Source organism: Sturnira hondurensis, unplaced genomic scaffold (assembly GCF_014824575.4).
Source record: "Sturnira hondurensis isolate 20B ecotype Veracruz unplaced genomic scaffold, ASM1482457v3 Scaffold0010128, whole genome shotgun sequence".
NCBI lineage: Eukaryota > Metazoa > Chordata > Mammalia > Chiroptera > Phyllostomidae > Sturnira > Sturnira hondurensis.
The window spans coordinates 33,952,246-33,970,208 of NW_028082759.1; the positions used below are offsets into that span (position 1 = coordinate 33,952,246).

At 36.0% G+C, this 17,963-nt stretch overlaps 1 protein-coding gene across 1 annotated transcript in view; it reads left to right on the plus strand.

Moving 5' to 3' along the window:
* The window catches only part of CSPP1 (centrosome and spindle pole associated protein 1), a 101,138-nt gene that overhangs the window by 5,664 nt on the left and 77,511 nt on the right, over positions 1-17,963 (plus strand). Inside the window, exons 2-6 of the mRNA XM_037058676.1 lie at positions 4,332-4,441; positions 6,240-6,339; positions 11,371-11,474; positions 15,979-16,059; positions 17,414-17,512. Of these exons, the coding sequence (XP_036914571.1) occupies positions 4,343-4,441; positions 6,240-6,339; positions 11,371-11,474; positions 15,979-16,059; positions 17,414-17,512 (483 nt within the window). The 5' untranslated portion in view covers positions 4,332-4,342. The remainder of the gene's footprint in view (positions 1-4,331; positions 4,442-6,239; positions 6,340-11,370; positions 11,475-15,978; positions 16,060-17,413; positions 17,513-17,963) is intronic.

The following is a 17,963-nucleotide window of genomic DNA, read 5'->3' on the forward strand; positions in this document are numbered from 1 at the left end:
CCCAAATTGGAGGGAACCAAGATGTTCTTCAGTAGGTGAAGGAATGATTTAGCATCAAAAAAAAGAAATGAGTGATCAAGCCATGAAAAAACAATGAGAAGCCTTAGTATTGGATGCTGGTCAGGGAAAGAAGTCAATACTGTATGCTAACAACTATATGACATTCTGGAAAAGGCAAAACTATGAAGAGAGTAGAAAGATCAGTTGTGGGGAGGGAGGGATGAGTAAGTGGAGCTCAGAGGACATTTAGGATTCTACAACAGTGGATACATGTCATTATGCATATGAGGGCTGTCCAGAAAAAGTTCAGCCATTATTAATATAATGAAAATGGTTTGCATGACATTGATGTAACCTGGCAGCCAAGGGGAGTAGACTGGAATGCGCGTGTGTGAACACTGGCAACTTCACTGTACTAGTCAGTTGGGGCAGTAGATGCCATTGAGTGAGCATGTGTACTGTGTGGCTGTCACATTCAAAATGACTGTGAGTAGAGCAATGAATTGGCATCAAATTTTGCATTTAAACCTGAACATTCCTACATGGAAATTATTTGGGTGATTCAGAAGGCTACAGCTATGGGCAGCTGGTGATTGGCAGCTTCATCACAACGCGGCCACTCATGCGTTACATCTGCTGCAGTTATTTGGCAAAACATCAAATCATCCAGGTGACTCAGCCCCAGTGCAGCTCAGATTTGGCACCCTGCAACTTCTGGCTTTTTCCAAAACTAAAATCACCTTTGAAAGGGAAGAGATTTCAGACTGTTGATGAGATTCAGGAAAATACCACAGGACAGCTGATGGTGATAAGAAGAACTGTGAGGTCTCAAGGTGCCTACTTTGAAGGGGACTTAGGTGTCATTGTCCTATGTACAATGCTTCTTGTATCTTATATCTTCTTCAATAAATGTCTCTCTTTCATGTTACATGGTTGGATTTCTGGACAGACCTCGTATGTCCAAACCCATGGAATATATAATGCCAAGAATGAATTCCAAACTAAATGAATTGTAAACTGGATGTGTCAATGTGGGTTCATTGATTGTAAACAAATGTACCACTCTGGTGGGAGATGTTGCTAGTGAGGGATGCTATGCATGAGTAGGTCAGGGCATATGAGGTAAACATGTACCTTCTCACTTTTGCTGTGAATTTAAAACTTCTCTAAAGAATAAAGTCTTAAAAAAGAAGACATGATTAAGAAAACCTAAAAATAAACCATAGACTAGGAGAAAATACCTATAAAGCATACTTGATAAAGGATTTAAGTTAAAAAAATCATAAAAAATAATTAAAGCTCAATAATAAAAAACAATTTAATTTTTTAAAAAGATTTTATTTATTTATCTTTAGAGGGGAAGGGAAGGAGAGAAGTATCAATGTATGGTTGCCTCTTGTGAGTCTCCTGCCAGGAACTGGCCTGCAACCCAGGCATGTGTCCTGACTGGGAATCGAACCGTGATCATGTGGTTCGCAGGCCTGTGCTCAATCCACTGAGCTACGCCAGCCAGGGCAATTTAATTTTTTAAATGGAGATTTGAAGACATTTTACCACTGGTTATATATGGATGTACAGATGGCAAATAAGCACATGAAAAGTTGCTTAACATCGTAGTCCTTAGAGGAATGTAAGTTAAAACCACAATGAGGTATTGTGGTCTTGCATACCTAATATAATGACTAAAATAAAAAAGACTGAAAATAACCAAACATTGGTGAGAATATGTAGAAATTGCAACTCTCATTCAAGAGAGTTTTTTCATTTTTTATCAATTTTTAATCAGTTGTGCTTTTTGTGTCATATGTAAGAAATTTTTGCCTAGCACAAGGCCACAAATATTTTTTCTGTGTTTTAGTTTAGAAGTTTTATAGTTTTTCTCTTGTACATGTAAGTCTGTGATCTGCGTTGAGTTAATTTTTGCAACACTGCTGGTTGGAATGTAAATGATACAGCCACTTTACACTTAGAGGAACCATTTACAGTTACTAAAAATGTGAAACTCAGAGTTACAGAGGACTCATTAGTTTCTCTCCTAGGTTTGTATTAAAGGGAATTAAAAACATTTGTCCACACAAATACCTGTACATGAATGTTTGTAGAAGCATATTTCAGAAATAGCCCCAAAATGGAAATAACCCAAATATCCAGCAGCGAATGAATAAACAAAATGTGGTATTTTCGTATAATGGAAAGTACCTAACAATAAAAAAATAACTACTTATTAGGAAATGCAACTGCATGGATGAATCTCAAAAACATTATGGTGGACCCTGGGTGGGTAACTTGGTTAGAATGTCATCCTGATATGCCAAGGTTGTGGGTTGATCCCTGGTCTGGGCACATGCAAGAATCAACCAGTGAACAACTAATTGATGTTTTCTCTCTCTCTCTCTCTTTCTCTCTGTCTGCCTCTCTACCCTTACCTCCTTTTCTCTCTCTTTCTAAAATCAAGAAATAAAAATTAAAATATTATGGTTAAGTGAAAAATGCTAGACACAAAAGACTACATATTGTATGATTTATATGAAATTTCTAGATCAGGCAAAACTATGGAAACAGAAAACAGATCAACAGTTGACTGAGCTGGGGGTGAGAGTGAGGATCAATTGCAAAAAGGCATGAGAAAAATTTTGGGGCTGATGGAAGCTTTACAAAGAGTGATTGTGGTGATATGCATAACTCGATGAATTTACTAACAACTTATGGAGTTGTTTAATGGGTGAATTTTATGGTCTATAAGTTTCTTCAATAAAACAACCACTTATGAATATAAAAACAATTCCAGGGCTCAATGAAAAAATATGAATTTATGAGTCTATACTGATAATAAGCCAATAAATAAGTGCAGATGAAGAAAGGGCTATTAGAATAAAATAAAAGGCCAGTGGGTAAATAAGTGCAAGGAATGGTGGAATTGGAAAATCAGCATTTTGCAGCCATTTAGAATTAGAGATTTGATTAGTTAAGAACCATCAATTGATGCTTAATCTTAGACATTCTGATTAAGAGCAGGATATTTTCATGGTCTGGAAGTATCTCCCTTAGATTGCTAATAGTTACAAGAAAATGGTAGTACAGAAATCAGACATCTAGACCAGGTGATCAAAAATAACCGCTAATAAAGGTTGCATGGACATCGTGTACCACTAATTGTTGATACTTTGAGGACACATCACCATCTAAGAAGTATTTCTCCTGAGGATGCATAACCTGAATTTAACCATGAAGAAACATCAGGCAAACCTCAAAGGAGGACTGTTGGGTAGGCTGTCCTCCTTTGGAGGAAAGTATGGAAAAAAGACAAAGGAAAGTATGGAAATGCTTCAAATTGAAGAAGGCTAAAGAGACATAACAATGAAATGCGATACCTAACTTAGAATGAATCGTGAGTTGGAGAGAGAAAAATATGTTGTGAAGGACACTATTAGGTCAGATGACAGCGCTGGAACGTGAGCAGTAGATTAAAAAGAATTAGTGTTCCTGAGGTTGATAATTGCATTGAGGCTATATAAGAGAATAACCTAATTCTTTTTTAAAATAATTTTTTATCCTTATCTGAGGATATGCATATTGATTTTAGAGAGATAAGAAAGGGGTGGGGGGAGTAGAAAGAGAAAAACTGATTGGTTGCCTCCTGTATGCACCCCAACTGGGATTGAACTTGCAACCTAGGTATGTGCCCTAACTGGGGATTGAACCCATAACATTCTGGTGCATGGGACGATGTTCCAACCAATTGAGCCACCTATCCAGGGTGAGAATAACCTAATTCTTAACATACTTTGAAACGTTTAGGGATAAAAAACCATGATATATGTAATTTATCCTCTAATTTTAGAAAAAGATTGAGTGCGTAAAGAGAGAACTTGTGTGAACACCACGAGAAGTAATGCAAACTCTTAACAGCAGATAAAAAGTATATCATTGTTCTTTGTGCCATTCTTATTGTTGCAACTTTTATACAAGTTCAAAATTACCTCCAGATAGTTAAAAAAAACTTTAAAAACAGAGCTTTAAATTAAGGTTCAGAGGTTTGTTTGGTTTTTTTTTTTTTTTTTTTTTTTTAATATATGGTAGGGATGGTGGTGGTGGATGTTTTCTTTTTTATTCAGATATTTTAAAATCTATTGTAGATGTTTTGGGGGAGTTGTGAGAGAAAGGAGGCAGGTATATTTTGGTCAGGCTTGTTTGAAGTTCATAATTTGATAAGTGAGATTGAATACTAAATGTAGACTAAACCTGCATGTTAATAATTAGACCCAAAATACTCCAATAGTTGTAGCGATGCTCATTGCAGTGTTTTTTTTATTGTTGTTGTTATTTTTAAGTATCTGAAAAAATGGCCGATAATTTGGATAAATTTATTGAAGAGTGCAAAGCCAAATTGGCCAAAGACAAAGCAGAATTGGAAAGTGATCCACCTTACATGGAAATGAAGGTAAGGTTAAGCATTTTCTTCCAACCTGTTTCATTAAAGTTGGTTTCGAAAGTTAATTAACCCTGTGTAAATGCAAGCATTCTCTTCTTTGAGTTGACTCTTCACTTTCATACTGTAGCGTGGCTATGCTGATTCTGGACAAGGTTTCAGTGATTTAAATGCAGTGTTTTGTTTGTGGTGTTTTATACCTCACAGTTTCTCCTCTCCCTTATTAGAGTTTTGGTTAATTTTGTATCTGCTTCATAAAATGGTTAAGAGACTACCTCTAGTACAAGGAACTTTCAGAATAGAAGCAGAATAGATATAAAAGCAACTTTTTATTCTATGTGGAAAAGTTCACTATTTTAATGAATCATTGTTTTAACATTTTTGAAGCCCACAAAACTGAATTTATTAGGATAGTATATTGATAGTATTTGTTTTATTGTATACTTTTTCAAATATAAATTTGTTAAAATGTTTCCGAAAGCAGTTCAAAAAAACCTTGCTTAAACTTTCCTATTTTTGTTGGAAGTGATTCAACAAATTTTAGCAAATACTTATTAAGACTGCTAGGTACTGTGCTAGGCTCTAGCAATACAGCACCAATCTAGACAGATGTGGCGCCTTTTCTCATGGGCTCAGTACATGTAATAAGATAGAGGATATAGATTAATCTGTGCCACATGGTCCATTGTAAGGAGGGTAATCACATGTACTGGTCTGTACAAGACAGTCCTGGTTTACCTGTTGTCCCAGTGTCTCATTTGGTTTAGCATTTGTCCTGGACAAAGGCATCTTGGTTGAGATGATGAATACTATGGGTACTCTAATTATATAGGAACTTACATATTTAACATTTACTGTGTGCAAAATATGGATGAGGCCAAGTCTTACAAAGTTACTTGGAATTTCACATGAGATGAGATAAGTACTGTTATTATCATTTTATAAATGAGTAAACTGTGGCATGAAGAAGTTAAGTGATGTGACTAAAGCGATAGTTAGCAGATGGGGCTTTGATCCCTGGCAATATGAATCCTGTGCTTATTCTCTTAACTACCATTCTAGGTTGTCTTTCTTTCAAAATACCTGCCATGTACAAAGAATTATGCAAAAGACCTTACATGTATTCTCATTTAGTGATAATATCTCTGTGAAGTAGATGGAATTATTTTTTTTCAGGTCAGGAAAGTGAGGCCAAAAGGGGTTAAGCAATTTGTCCAAGTGCACACAGTGGTGGGTTCAGAGGTGCGTCCAGCTCCCCAGTCCATGCTCTTAACCACTCTCTAGTACTTAGGACTGGCTTACAGTGTTTAAGTACAGCTTTATTACAGTTTCTAATATTAAATAGTACACAGATAATAACCTGTAAGTCTTAGTTCTAAGTATCACCTGCTCAGTGAGGCCTTGTAGTATGTCCCCCATCATTTTTGGGCCTCTGTGCCCTGCTCTGTTTTTATCCATAGTCCCACCCTACCACTCTACATATTTCATAGAGTAAGTATGTATTATGATTTTTGTTTGTATCTGCAGTAGTTTGTAAGCTCCATAATGGCACACATTATTATAATTTTTTTCACTCATGTATTTCCAGTGCTTGGGACAGTGCCTGGCAAGTGCCTATTGATAAGTGAATGAGCTAAATATTAGAACATTTATTATAGTATTAAATCCTTTGGTTAATTCTGCAAACTTTAATTTCTTTTAGGATATACCATATAATTTTGTCAAGTTGTTTAATTAAAATACTGAGATGAATTTTCTATTTTGTAGGGTTTTTTCCCTTCTGCTTTTGTAAATATTACATCTCTTTCAGGGAAAGTCATCAGAGAAACTTTCTGAAAACAGTAAAATATTAATCTCCATGGCTAAGGAAAACATTCCACCAAACAGTCAACAGACCAGGAGTTCCTTAGGTATGTCATTAGGTGTGCTAAATTGATTTTAAGATATTCGTAGTAGACTGTTTTGAAAGAGCTTTGTCTTGTCAGTAAAAAAGATATTCTTGGAATCCTGGTAACTCCTTTCTCAAATCTTACATGTGACAGATGGACTACATATGAACTATAACACATACTGAGAACCTTGTAACTTTTAAAATGTTATTGCCTTTATTATGATTTGTGGAAATCATAGGAATAAGTATAATTAATTAAAATTAATTGAAAATCTGAATAGAGTTTGTGTGTGTGCATGAAAGAGGGCGAATGAGCAAGAGAAAGTATGTTAATTATTGAATAGAAATGGTGGACTTTTAAATCCAATGGTGGACTTATAAATCCAAGAAATGTGCTTAATGGATGCAAACTGCTGTTTGGTGAAAGACCATTTTAATGATTGATGACTATATTGGAATTTTAAAGAAGTTAATACTGCAGCCATACTAATTCTTTGATTATGGTCTGATATGACAGTATTTGGAAACTGTAAATTCCTTTCTCTGAGAGGAAAGCTGAATGTGTTGGGAGGCATCATCATTTTTGCATGTTTGTTTTCTTCTCTTTGACACAACAGAGCATCCTTTGTGACTGCGTAACTAGAGCTAGGGAACTGGTTACTAGTTATTATGCTTCCTGTCTCTACGTTATCAGACTAAAAATGAGGTACTTATAATAGTGTGTTCTTCCTTTCTCTCGTTCCTTCCTCATACTTAGACATTCATTCATATATTCATTCACACCTTTATTCGGTGAACATTTCTGGGTACAAGTTGTGTGCCAGGCATTATAAGATTGAATAAAGCATGGACTAGGCTTTAGTGGGTTTTATAATTTCTTTGTGGTACTCCATTCTCAAAGTAAGAATTAAAATGTTCTCTCTTTGAATTCTGAATCTTTAGATTCCTTTGTGAGGAAAAAATGCCTTTCTAAAATGAGTTAAAATTCCAGGCATATGGAATGCTTTAGATTTCTTTTGGAAAGAGAGCTGGGAACCTGGGTAAGAGGTGTCCTCAGGAATTCTCTGTTACACCCTTATTCAACAGGATTTAGGGAGGCCAGAAATGTGTATAAAAAGAATTCCAGAGTGTTTATAGTGAAAAGTGGAATTTAGTGTTGTAGAAAAATCAATAGGCATTCACTTACATTTATACTACTTTGGCCTTTTTGTCCCTAAAATATTTCTGTGATGTAATAAAGCAGTGATACGACACATTCATGCTAAAAGCCTATCATTTAGCTACACTGTGAAGACTAGGCAAAAAAAAAAAAAAAAAGTAATGATACCCTTATCAGTTCATATTGCTGTCAATTACTTTATATTGGTTGTAGCCAACTCTCCAAGGAAATTTTTTATTTTGTTTAGAAAAGATAAGTCAGATAAATTACATTACATAGTAGGACAAAAAAAGGTAGGGAGCTTCAGAAATCAAATACTTATCTGATATCTGTGCTTTCTGACATAGTATTTTATTATTTAAAATATTTGAAAAGTATGTAATGTGATTATAATAGCTTTACTGAGGTGTCTATGGCATAGCATAAAGTTTACTCATTTAAATTGTGCAATTTAGTGGTCTTTAGTGTATTTATAAGTTGTGCAGCTGTCACTCATGTCATCACCCAAAATGTAATTTTACTTTTGAACTCAATGTAAGGAAACACTGCTGAAAATTGAAGTTTTTCTTAAAAAATTGTCCTTTTACAGAATTTTTGTTTGGGGTGATGAAATGGATAGGGGTGAGGTGACTCCCAGTCAAGATGGAGGTGTAGGTAAATGGGGCCCGCTTCCTAGCACAACCATAGCAAAATTACAGCTGAACTACAGAACAGATATCACTCAGAACTGTCAGAAAATTGAGCTGTATGGAACTCTGACAACTAAGGAATTAACAAAACCACATTCGTCCAGATGGGTAGGAGGGGCGTAGATGCGGAGACATAGAGCAGACTGGTCTCATACCCACATGTGGTGGATATAAATCGAGGGGATATCTTGGGAGCGAGGGAACTCAGCCCCATACCAGACCACTCAGCCCAGCATTCCATTGCCAGGAATAAAAGTCCCCGTAAATTCTGGCTGTAAAATCCATGGAGCAGTTGGGTTGGTGGAAGAAACTGCAGGATTCTCAGGTGTCTCTTTTTGGAGGGCCCTGCACATAGACTTACCCAGACATTCCCAGTGGGCTCCAGCACTGGCGAAGCACCTTTGGGGCACTAGTGGCATATGGGGAGGAACTGAAGTGTCTGGCACCAGGGCAAGAGCTGGAGCACAGGTTTCTCCAGCACAGAACTGCAGGCAGCAGCCACTGTTTCTTTTCTGAGCCTTCCCCCCTACAGAACCCAGTGTGGCTGCACCATACCTGAGACTCTTATCATTCTGACTCACACAGCTCTGTCCTGATGATTAACTAAGGCTCCACCCCATCCCAAGTACCAGCCCACCCAAGCTGGTAACAGTGGCTTTTGTATAAGAATGGCTGGACTAGACAAGGGCTTCAGACTTTCCTAGATCTCAAACGTATCAGCTGAGTCGGGCATCTGTACCTCTCTCTGAGTGGCCCCAGCACCAGCAGCAGCTATCAGCAGATTGCTTTATAGCTTACACCCAGAGGCACCAGACAATGCAGGTGGTGGCTGACACTGGCTTGTACCACCTGGAATACTGCGGAGCCTGTGCACCCAGTGGATAGTTACACACTGTGTTGGAGCACCAAAACCCAACCAACTCCACCAGCCATGGGGGGGAGGAGATTGGTGGCCTGTGGTCACAGCCAGTCCTACCAGCTGTCTGGCTTGGGTAAATCTCTCCTATTGACCTGCTGACAGCAATTAAGACTCAGTTACAAAGAGTGGAAGTACTCAGTCAACACCTAGGGCACACCTCCAGTACCCAGCTTGGGGGATGGGGAATGGGGGATGCTGTGCTACTTCCCTACAGGACACGCTTGGTAGCCTGCCCTACTACAATTGGCCACACTACCAAGACACAGAGTCAAACCAAGTCTACCTAATACATAGAAACAAATACAGGGAGGCTGCCAAAATGAGACAAACATGGCCCAAATGAAAGAACAGAATAAAACTCCAGAAAAAGGACTAAACAAAATGGGGAAAAAAAGCAATCTATCAGGTGCAGAATTGAAAACACTGGTTATGAGGGTGTTCAAGGAACACAGTGAGTACTTCAACAGTATAAAAATGATCCAATCAGAAATGAAGGATTATTTGAAATAATGAACACTAATTGAAATAAAGAACAATTTATAGGGAATCAACAGCAGAATGGACGAAGCTGAGAATCAAATCCATGATTTGGAACATACGGAACAAAAAGATATCCAATCAAAACAGCAAGAAGAATAAATCCAAAAAACAAGGGTAGTATAAGCAGCCTCTGGGACAATTTAAATGTTTCAACATACACATCATAAGGGTTCCAGAAGGAGAAGAAAAAGAGCAAGAAACTGGAAACCTATTTGAAAAAATAATGGAAGAAAACTGCCATAATTTGGTGAAGGAAATAGTCATGCAAGTCCAGGAAGCACAGAGAGTCCCAAACAAGATGGCTGCAAAGAGGCCCACCCCAAGACACATCATAATTAAAATGCTGAACATTAAAGAGAGAATCTAAAAGCAGCAAGAGAAAAGCAGACAGTTACCTCAAAAGAAGCTTTGCAGACTAGAGGGGACTGGCAAGAAGTATTCAAAGTAGTGTAAAGCAAGAACCTATGACCTATATTGCTTTACCCAGCAAAGCTACCAGTTAGAATCGAAGGGTAGATAAAGTGCTTCTCAGGCAAGAAAAAAACTAAAGGAATTCATTATCACCAACCCCTTATTAAATGAGATGTTAAAGGGATTTATTTAAGAAAAAGAAGATCAAAACTATGAACATTAAGATGTCAATAATACATAACTATCAGAAATTGAATCTAAAAAACTAAGCAAACAAGCAGAACAAAAATGGAATCACAGATATGGAGAACATTGGGATGGTGGTCAGTGGGGATGGGTCTGGGGAATGGGGGAAAAGGATCAGGAATTAAGAAGTACAAATTAGTAGTTACAGAATAGGTAGGGGGATGTTAAGAGCAGATATAGGAAATGGAGTAGCCAAAGAACTTATATATATGACCTATGGACACGAACAAAGTAGGGGGGATTGCTGGAGGGAGTTGCGGGTGCCTGGGGAGCACAAAGGGGGAAAAATTGGGACAACTCTAATAGCATAAAATATTAAAAAAATGAAATGGTGGTGGTTGCACAACGTTTTGAATGAACTTAATGACACAGAATTATATGTTTAAAGTAATTAAAATGGTAAATTTTTATTATGTATATAAAGTTTTTGCACAGTAATAATTAATATCCATTTATGTGAAATGAGAATTGGTGGCTTAACTTTGAAAATTTTCGGAAATTTCAGTCTGAGCTATGTATGGTCCTAATTTTTCTCAAACATGTTACAGCAAGGATGTTCTTACTGGTTAAAAATCATGGTATTAATTTTCAGACTTAAAGCAGACATTAAAATTGTTGTAGGTATTTTTGTAGAATTATCAGTGGAATTAACTGAAATAAAGCTTTTCTTTGCTTTAATTTTGCTGTCCTTGATAAAGCAAGATACCAAGCAGTACAGAACCATTATCTAAAGGGGGAAGGAGTAGTATGAAACACACAAGAACACACAGGCACACGATATTGAAAGTGTCTATTTATAGATGTGTAAAAAGTCTCTGGAGGGAGTGAAAAGAAACAGGAATATTGGTCGTTCTGGGCAGAAGAGCAGGGTAGCTGGGGTTCATGGTGGAAGCGATATTTTCCAATATGTGGGTATATTAACCATTGAAACATTTTAAATAGAAAAGTTTTTTTATCCTGATCCTAGTCTTCAGAGTGAGTGTGACTATATTCCTTCCTACTGTGCTTTGTTACAGGAGATTTTACTGAACTTGATATTGGTTTGAAAATGAGCTACATTACTTTAAGAAGTTGTTTTCTTTCTAGGACTTGATTATGGATTGAGTTTACCACTTGGGGAAGACTATGAACGGAAGAAACATAAACTAAAAGAAGAATTGCGGCAAGATTACAGACGCTATCTTACTCAGGTAGGGTTCTGTAAATTAGTTGAGTCTTATGCTTCAGAAGTCATGTCCTAAATTTGTTTTCCTAAGATTTAGTTATATGTATTAATTTTTAGGTTTTCAGTGGCATCAGCAACAGGATATTGTAGAGAAAGTTGAGTAACATATGTGACATTGACAGAGAAAAAATGGTGTTGAAAACTGGTGCCATGGCATAGCAGACTCTTGATTTTTGGAGAAGGGCAGGGTTTCTAATTTTAAATGAAATCATAAATTCTGGTTGTTTGTTTTCCATAAAATTATGGTTTAGGATAGCCCAGGTAGGATTTCCTACTCCTCTATTCCCTCAACTATGTATTAAAATAACACATGGAGTTCTAGTTGCTAATTGTTTTCCTATGAGCTAAGTTTATAAAACTTTATTTAACATACTTAATCACAGTCTTTGCTTTATGGCTTAATCTGTATACTTAAGCAAAACTTTTAAGTGTATTTTGTTAAATTGTGTAATAGCTAAATTAAAGATTTAAATTTTAAGATGCAGTTTATATTTTAGGTTATAAAATTATTTTAAACAAGAATGGTGTTTGTAGTCATCCTAGGATATTCTTTATTTTTTCGACTACTTTATGACGCTTGTTCCAAATTTCTAAGTTCTCTTTTGTTCTGATTTGTACATGATGAGAAAGGACTTTGAATGTATTTTATCAATGGTTTGTTTCCCTTTAGGGTATTACAGAAGCAAAGAGAAAGGTAGGCTTGCTTGTAAAATGTTCTCCTTTAGATTTTTTTTTTTTAGATCTAGTAGCTTGCAGTCATTGGCACCTTTGATATTGCTGTTCTCCTATGAGAAAAATAGCTTTATCGTGATTTTGAGAGTTTTGAATGGTACCATTTTGTATTTTTGCATTTAGCGAGATGACATAATTTTTCTTTAACTCAGTTAAGCATTCTTTTTGATGCTTTGCATTTGTTTTTGTTGCTTTCTTATGCTGTCCTTTAGAAGTATTCCACATCTGTTGTGAGTCCATTTGTTCTCATCATGCCAGCTTTATTCTTCAAATTATGCTATAATCACATTAAGATTAATAAAATAATAGGATATTAAAGATATTCTAAGATGTTTTTGAACTACATGTTGTCAGGATTTGGATCACTTGATATTTTTGCATCCAAACATGTGGATTGCATTTGTAAATTTATATTGTAAAACAAAGACAGACAATTTTATAATTTTATAATTGTGGTTTTATAAAACTTTTAAAAAAGAATCTCACACACTCATTCACCATTTAACCAACACTTTTTAAACACTTACCATGAAAAATTAGGTATGCATCCTATCTTTCAGGGACTTAGAATCTAGCTGTAGAGATAACATTCATGCGGTTCAGAAAGTGACAACTTGAACAAGAACGATAGAATGATTAGGAAAGGCCTCACAGTGTTATTTTGTAAGACATTACAGGACGGGTAGAATTGGATGTTAGAGGGTGAATTGATTTAGGAGAGGAAGCTTTTTAGATAGCGAATATAGAGTAAAGGCAAATTTGTGGCATAGACCTTAGTTCTGTATGAATGAGGTATATTAGGTTTACCAGCCTGACTGAGTTGGATTCTTTCTGGGAGTAGTAAGAAGTAATGATGTAATGATAGAGAGGATAGGATCCAGTAGAAGTCAGTTGGATGTTTTTACTTGGTGTGTGAAAGGCAGTGGTGAAACATTTACCTCCTGAAGCAGCCTGTGAGGAGCTTGGTAGCTGCTTTACACAGTTCTGCAAGTTAGACACTCTTATCTTATTGTCCTAAATCAGTACTGTAGATTTTTACCTGATCTCTCCCGTTAATTCTTAGTCCATTCTTTATTCTGCTTTCCAGAATGATCCTGCCCTTTACTGATCTAAATACCTCAGTGTCTTTTCACTCTCTTCAGGATAAAAACTCGAATTCTGTAGGATGGCACTTGAGGGCTTTCATGTTTCAGCCCTCAAGTACAAGACCCTGGCCTTGTACCTTGTTATCCTATCCGCTCCCCTGTTTACTGGGGTGGGTTTTCCTCTGACGGCTGCTATTTTCACTTGTAGATTTGACATTTCTTCATAGGTGTATGATTTTAAAAATGAACAGTGGTGGGAGGCATACGAAGAAATTGCCTTTGTGAAGAGATCAAGGAGTATAGTTGTTTAAATTCAAAGTGATGTGCAGGAGTTTTTGGTGTTGGTTATCAAGAATGCCGTTGTGGTAGAGAAACAATAGTTCCCTAATATGAAAGAGATGATTTTGGTTGACATCTGAGAAAGTGGGAGTGAAAGGAAAGCAAAGGAAAGAGAAAGTTGTATAGGATGTCGGGAGGTGGCTCCAGTGGTTTCATTGACACTGGGGTTATGTACATTTTCCAAGTCCCGTTCTTTCTGTATTTCTTGTACAATCTAGGCTTGTAGTTTGCATGGATATTACCAAAAAATCAAATCTTTAAATTTTGTCAATGAGAACCATGAAAATATACAACTACCCTCTCTACCATCTCTTTTCATGTTTTTAGAATAAAAGACACTTGACCATCTAATAATACAGAAAGGACATATTCTTAGAAGAACGTTGTTAAATTGAATCAGTAAATTTATGATTTCAGCCCAGGTGTCTCTTCTGAACTTCAGAGTTTTCTATATGGCTGCCTATATGACATTTTCACCTAGGAATCTAATGGATGTCTGAGGTTGAACATATGTACAAGGAAGGGAATGCCAGATTTCTGTTTTTCCCACTCCTGTTACCTAGAAACTGGAACTACCTGTAGCCAGTTCTTTTAATTTTCTTAGTATGTTATAGCACTTCTAATGTACCTTTATGTTTATTATTTTGTCAGTTTCTCCTGCTTGCATGTAAGCTTCAGCAAGGCAGGAATTTTATCTGTTCTCTTTACCAATGAATCTCAAATGTATCAAACAGTTGGGAAATTGTAGAAACTCAATATTTATTGAATGAGTGAGTGAATGACTAAAATTTAGCTTTTCGCAAAACTCACCGTATTGCCCTTATTGTTTGTGTTATTCATTTTATGAAAAATTTCAAACATCATTTTGGACCTGGATTGAGAGTGGGGAATTGCTCAGTGACGGACTGATATGTGCTCTCTCTCTTGCCAGGGTTAGAACTGGAATGTGTTTTTTTGGTATAACTCTACAAAATGATTAAGTTTACAGTGTATTTTGGTATATACAGGGACTGCCATATTATTTGGTATATATGGTAACTGTCATATTATTTCCCTTGACAAATAAATTTAGAGTTCTACCAACTTTCAAATTAGCTTTTGTCGCACAAATAAGTTATTCATAAATTTAGATTTAATGAAACAATATTAATTTAGTTTTATTAATCTTTCTGTAATGTTTTGAAAATTATTGAAGCTGTTAGTACATTGTTTGGTAGTTTGTTTACATGTTTATTTACATGTTTGTTTCCCTGACAGAACTGTAAATCTCTTGAGTATAGGGAACATATATTCTTTGTCTCCCAACCACCTTAAAAAACAGAAAACTATTAGATGGTCAATAATTGCTTGTTTAATGAATAAATGAGAGGCATGGAACTGGACAGGTTAATAACTATTGATTTTTTAATCCTCATAACCTACTCCTTTAAATCACATCCCTGTTTTATAGACAAAGAAACTGAGGCAGAGAAATTAAGTAACTTCTTCCAGATTATATACTACCAAGCAGTAGATTATATACTACTGGGGATTGTGTAAATTTTTTACTAATTCCTGTGTTTGCTTTATAGTTATTCAAAGAGATATTACATTTTTTATCTTCCTGGATCCTTATACCAGCTTCAGTAGGCAGAGCAGATACCACCCCATTTTACAGAAGAAGAAGGTCTGGGTCAGGGAGGTCAAGTGGCTTGCTCAGTGTGGCACGACTGAGAAGTGTCGGGGCTACTCCTTGAGCCTAGCTCTTCTGACTTCTTGTCCGATGCTCTCTTTACTACACTGCATTACCTAAATGTTCACAGGACAGAAATGGTGGGGCACGTAAAAAAACAGTCTTCATAGTTTATATCTTCTGGGGTTTTTAGTAGTTATCTGCTTCATAATTGCAGAAAAAATAGAAAGAAACATTAATGCAGCATGCGTAGGATATTTGTGAGGAAGTTTAAATTTTCCATAATGAAAGAATAGGAAGGCATTGAGAATGAAGACTATGTGCTTAGAAGAGAAATGTGAGTTAAGAAAGTTTCTTTTTTGTCTCATGCTTTATAAAATCATTTTGAATCAATAGTTATATATGTATTACAAATGAAAATGAAGACCTGATTCTCCTCTTCAGAGAGTTGTTGATTGGAAGAAAGTTCTCTTTTTTTCTAATATGATCTCTATATATTTGTAGTTTCTGTCTTCATCTCCATTTTATTCCTTTGCTCTGCATAATGTAATAGCTTAGAATATCAAACTTAGAGACAGTTTATGAAACATATTTTACAAAGGCAATTAGGTAATATGTTTTTTTAATGTGTATATATACAGAAAAATTTTCTATCCACGAGTGAAACAGATCCATCTACTCTGGGAGTTTCTCTTCCTATTGGTGACAGGTTATCTGCCAAGGTAGGTGGATAGGAGTAGTTATTCTGGGTAGCAGTTATATGAGGGATCAAAATTATGAAAGAACATATTCCTGATTTAGATTCAAACAGAAGATTATATCAGTTTTTATACTTGAAATGTATATATTTTCCAAAAGTCTATAGTCTCTAATTGTACTGTTTAATTTTTTGAATGTTATATTTGTTACCAGGTGATGTGATATATTTCTTTAATACATTGATCAATTGAATATCCAGCACTAGTTCCTGAGCTATGAAGTTTATGCTCTGTAACACAGTGAGATGAGTGGAGAGTATACTGAGCTTTTATGTCGGGTGAGGGCGTGGGGAGATTGGGAAGTCTGTTTCTGTCGCTTCACAAATACATGTACATATTCTTTAGAGGTTTCAAAAGAAGTTTTATATTGTGATATTTTACTGACTGTAATAATTTAACATTTTTATGTTTAAATACAACAAAGATCCGTCCTTGGCCAGTGTGGCTCAGTTGGTTGAAGCATTGTCTCTTAAATCAAAGGGTTGCAGGTTTGATTCCCAGTCAGGGCACACATGTAGGTCTCAGGTTAGGTCCTCAGTCTGGGTGTATAGGAGAGGCAACCTATTGATGTTTCTCTGCCCCATTGATCTTTCTCTCCCTCTCTCTCTCCCTTCCTTCCTCTCTCTTTAAAATCAATAAGCATGTCCTCGAGTGAGGATGGATGGATGGATGATAAATACGTACATATATACATACAACCGGGATCCTTCTTTAGCCTGGAAAGAATGGTTGGCAGCAGATCTTTAGAGAGGGGGATGAAGGGTGGGAGAAGGAGATTGCCCTGAAAGGAAAGAAGAAAAGTTACCTGGTCAGATCTCCTTGAGAACATGCTAATGACACACTTCCTAGCAAACACATTACGTGTTTACTAGTGGGAAAGATTTACTAGTGAGAAAGATTTATTTATGATGCTTTTGAAATAGTGCACCTGGATTGTCTAGGATTGCTGTTGGTAAACAAACCTAGAATCCATGGATCTATGGGACATGACTCCTTGGAAAATGTAATCTGAGCTATACAACTACTGGACTGTGAAAGGGAGATGTTTCTCAACCGAAGCATCTCCCTTTTATTAGAGACCTCGTGTTAATCTGGACCTAAGTATGTTGTAATGCATATTTTAACATGGCAAGAAAGGGGAATTGCATCGATGGTCTATACCTTCCTGCTTCTCCTGTGCCTTGCAACTACTATTGTCCTTGAAATTATTAGTAAAACATGATTGTGGGCAAGATCTCTGATTTGTGTGTCTGATTTAACATGAAGATACTTTTTCCTGAAATTGAAGTTAACATTGCCTTTTGGTGTTTATTTCAAGGAAAGATTGAAGCTTGAACGCAACAAAGAATACAATCAATTTCTCAGGGGTAAGGAAGAATCCACTGAAAAGTTCAGACAGATAGAAAAGAGTACTGAGGTAGGTATTGCTTTTTAAGTAAATCTTTAATACTACAAGATGAATATTTTGTATTTACTTGAAATATTTTTATGTTAGACATACCAGTTGGTTTTTAATGTGTTATTTAAAAAATAAGTTGAATTATACTAAACATAGGATATTTAAATATTTAGTTTTGTAAATGGTTTTGTGTTATGTTGAAGAACTTACCATACCTTTTAACTTCATTTTAATTTTAGAGTTTGGTTTTAAGTTATTTTTGTCTATTTTAAGTGTTTTTTGTATTGTCAGTTTCTAGCTATGTAATATTTTTTCCAAATTTAAGGATGGTTAATATTACTAGGGCCAAAAAATTTACCATCTCCTTTCTTTGTGTTGAGAAAAAATTTTATTGGAAATATTTTGAAGCAGTATTTAACTCCTAAAGTATGTTCAGTATCTCCTGGGGTAGGAATTGGCATTTAGTTTA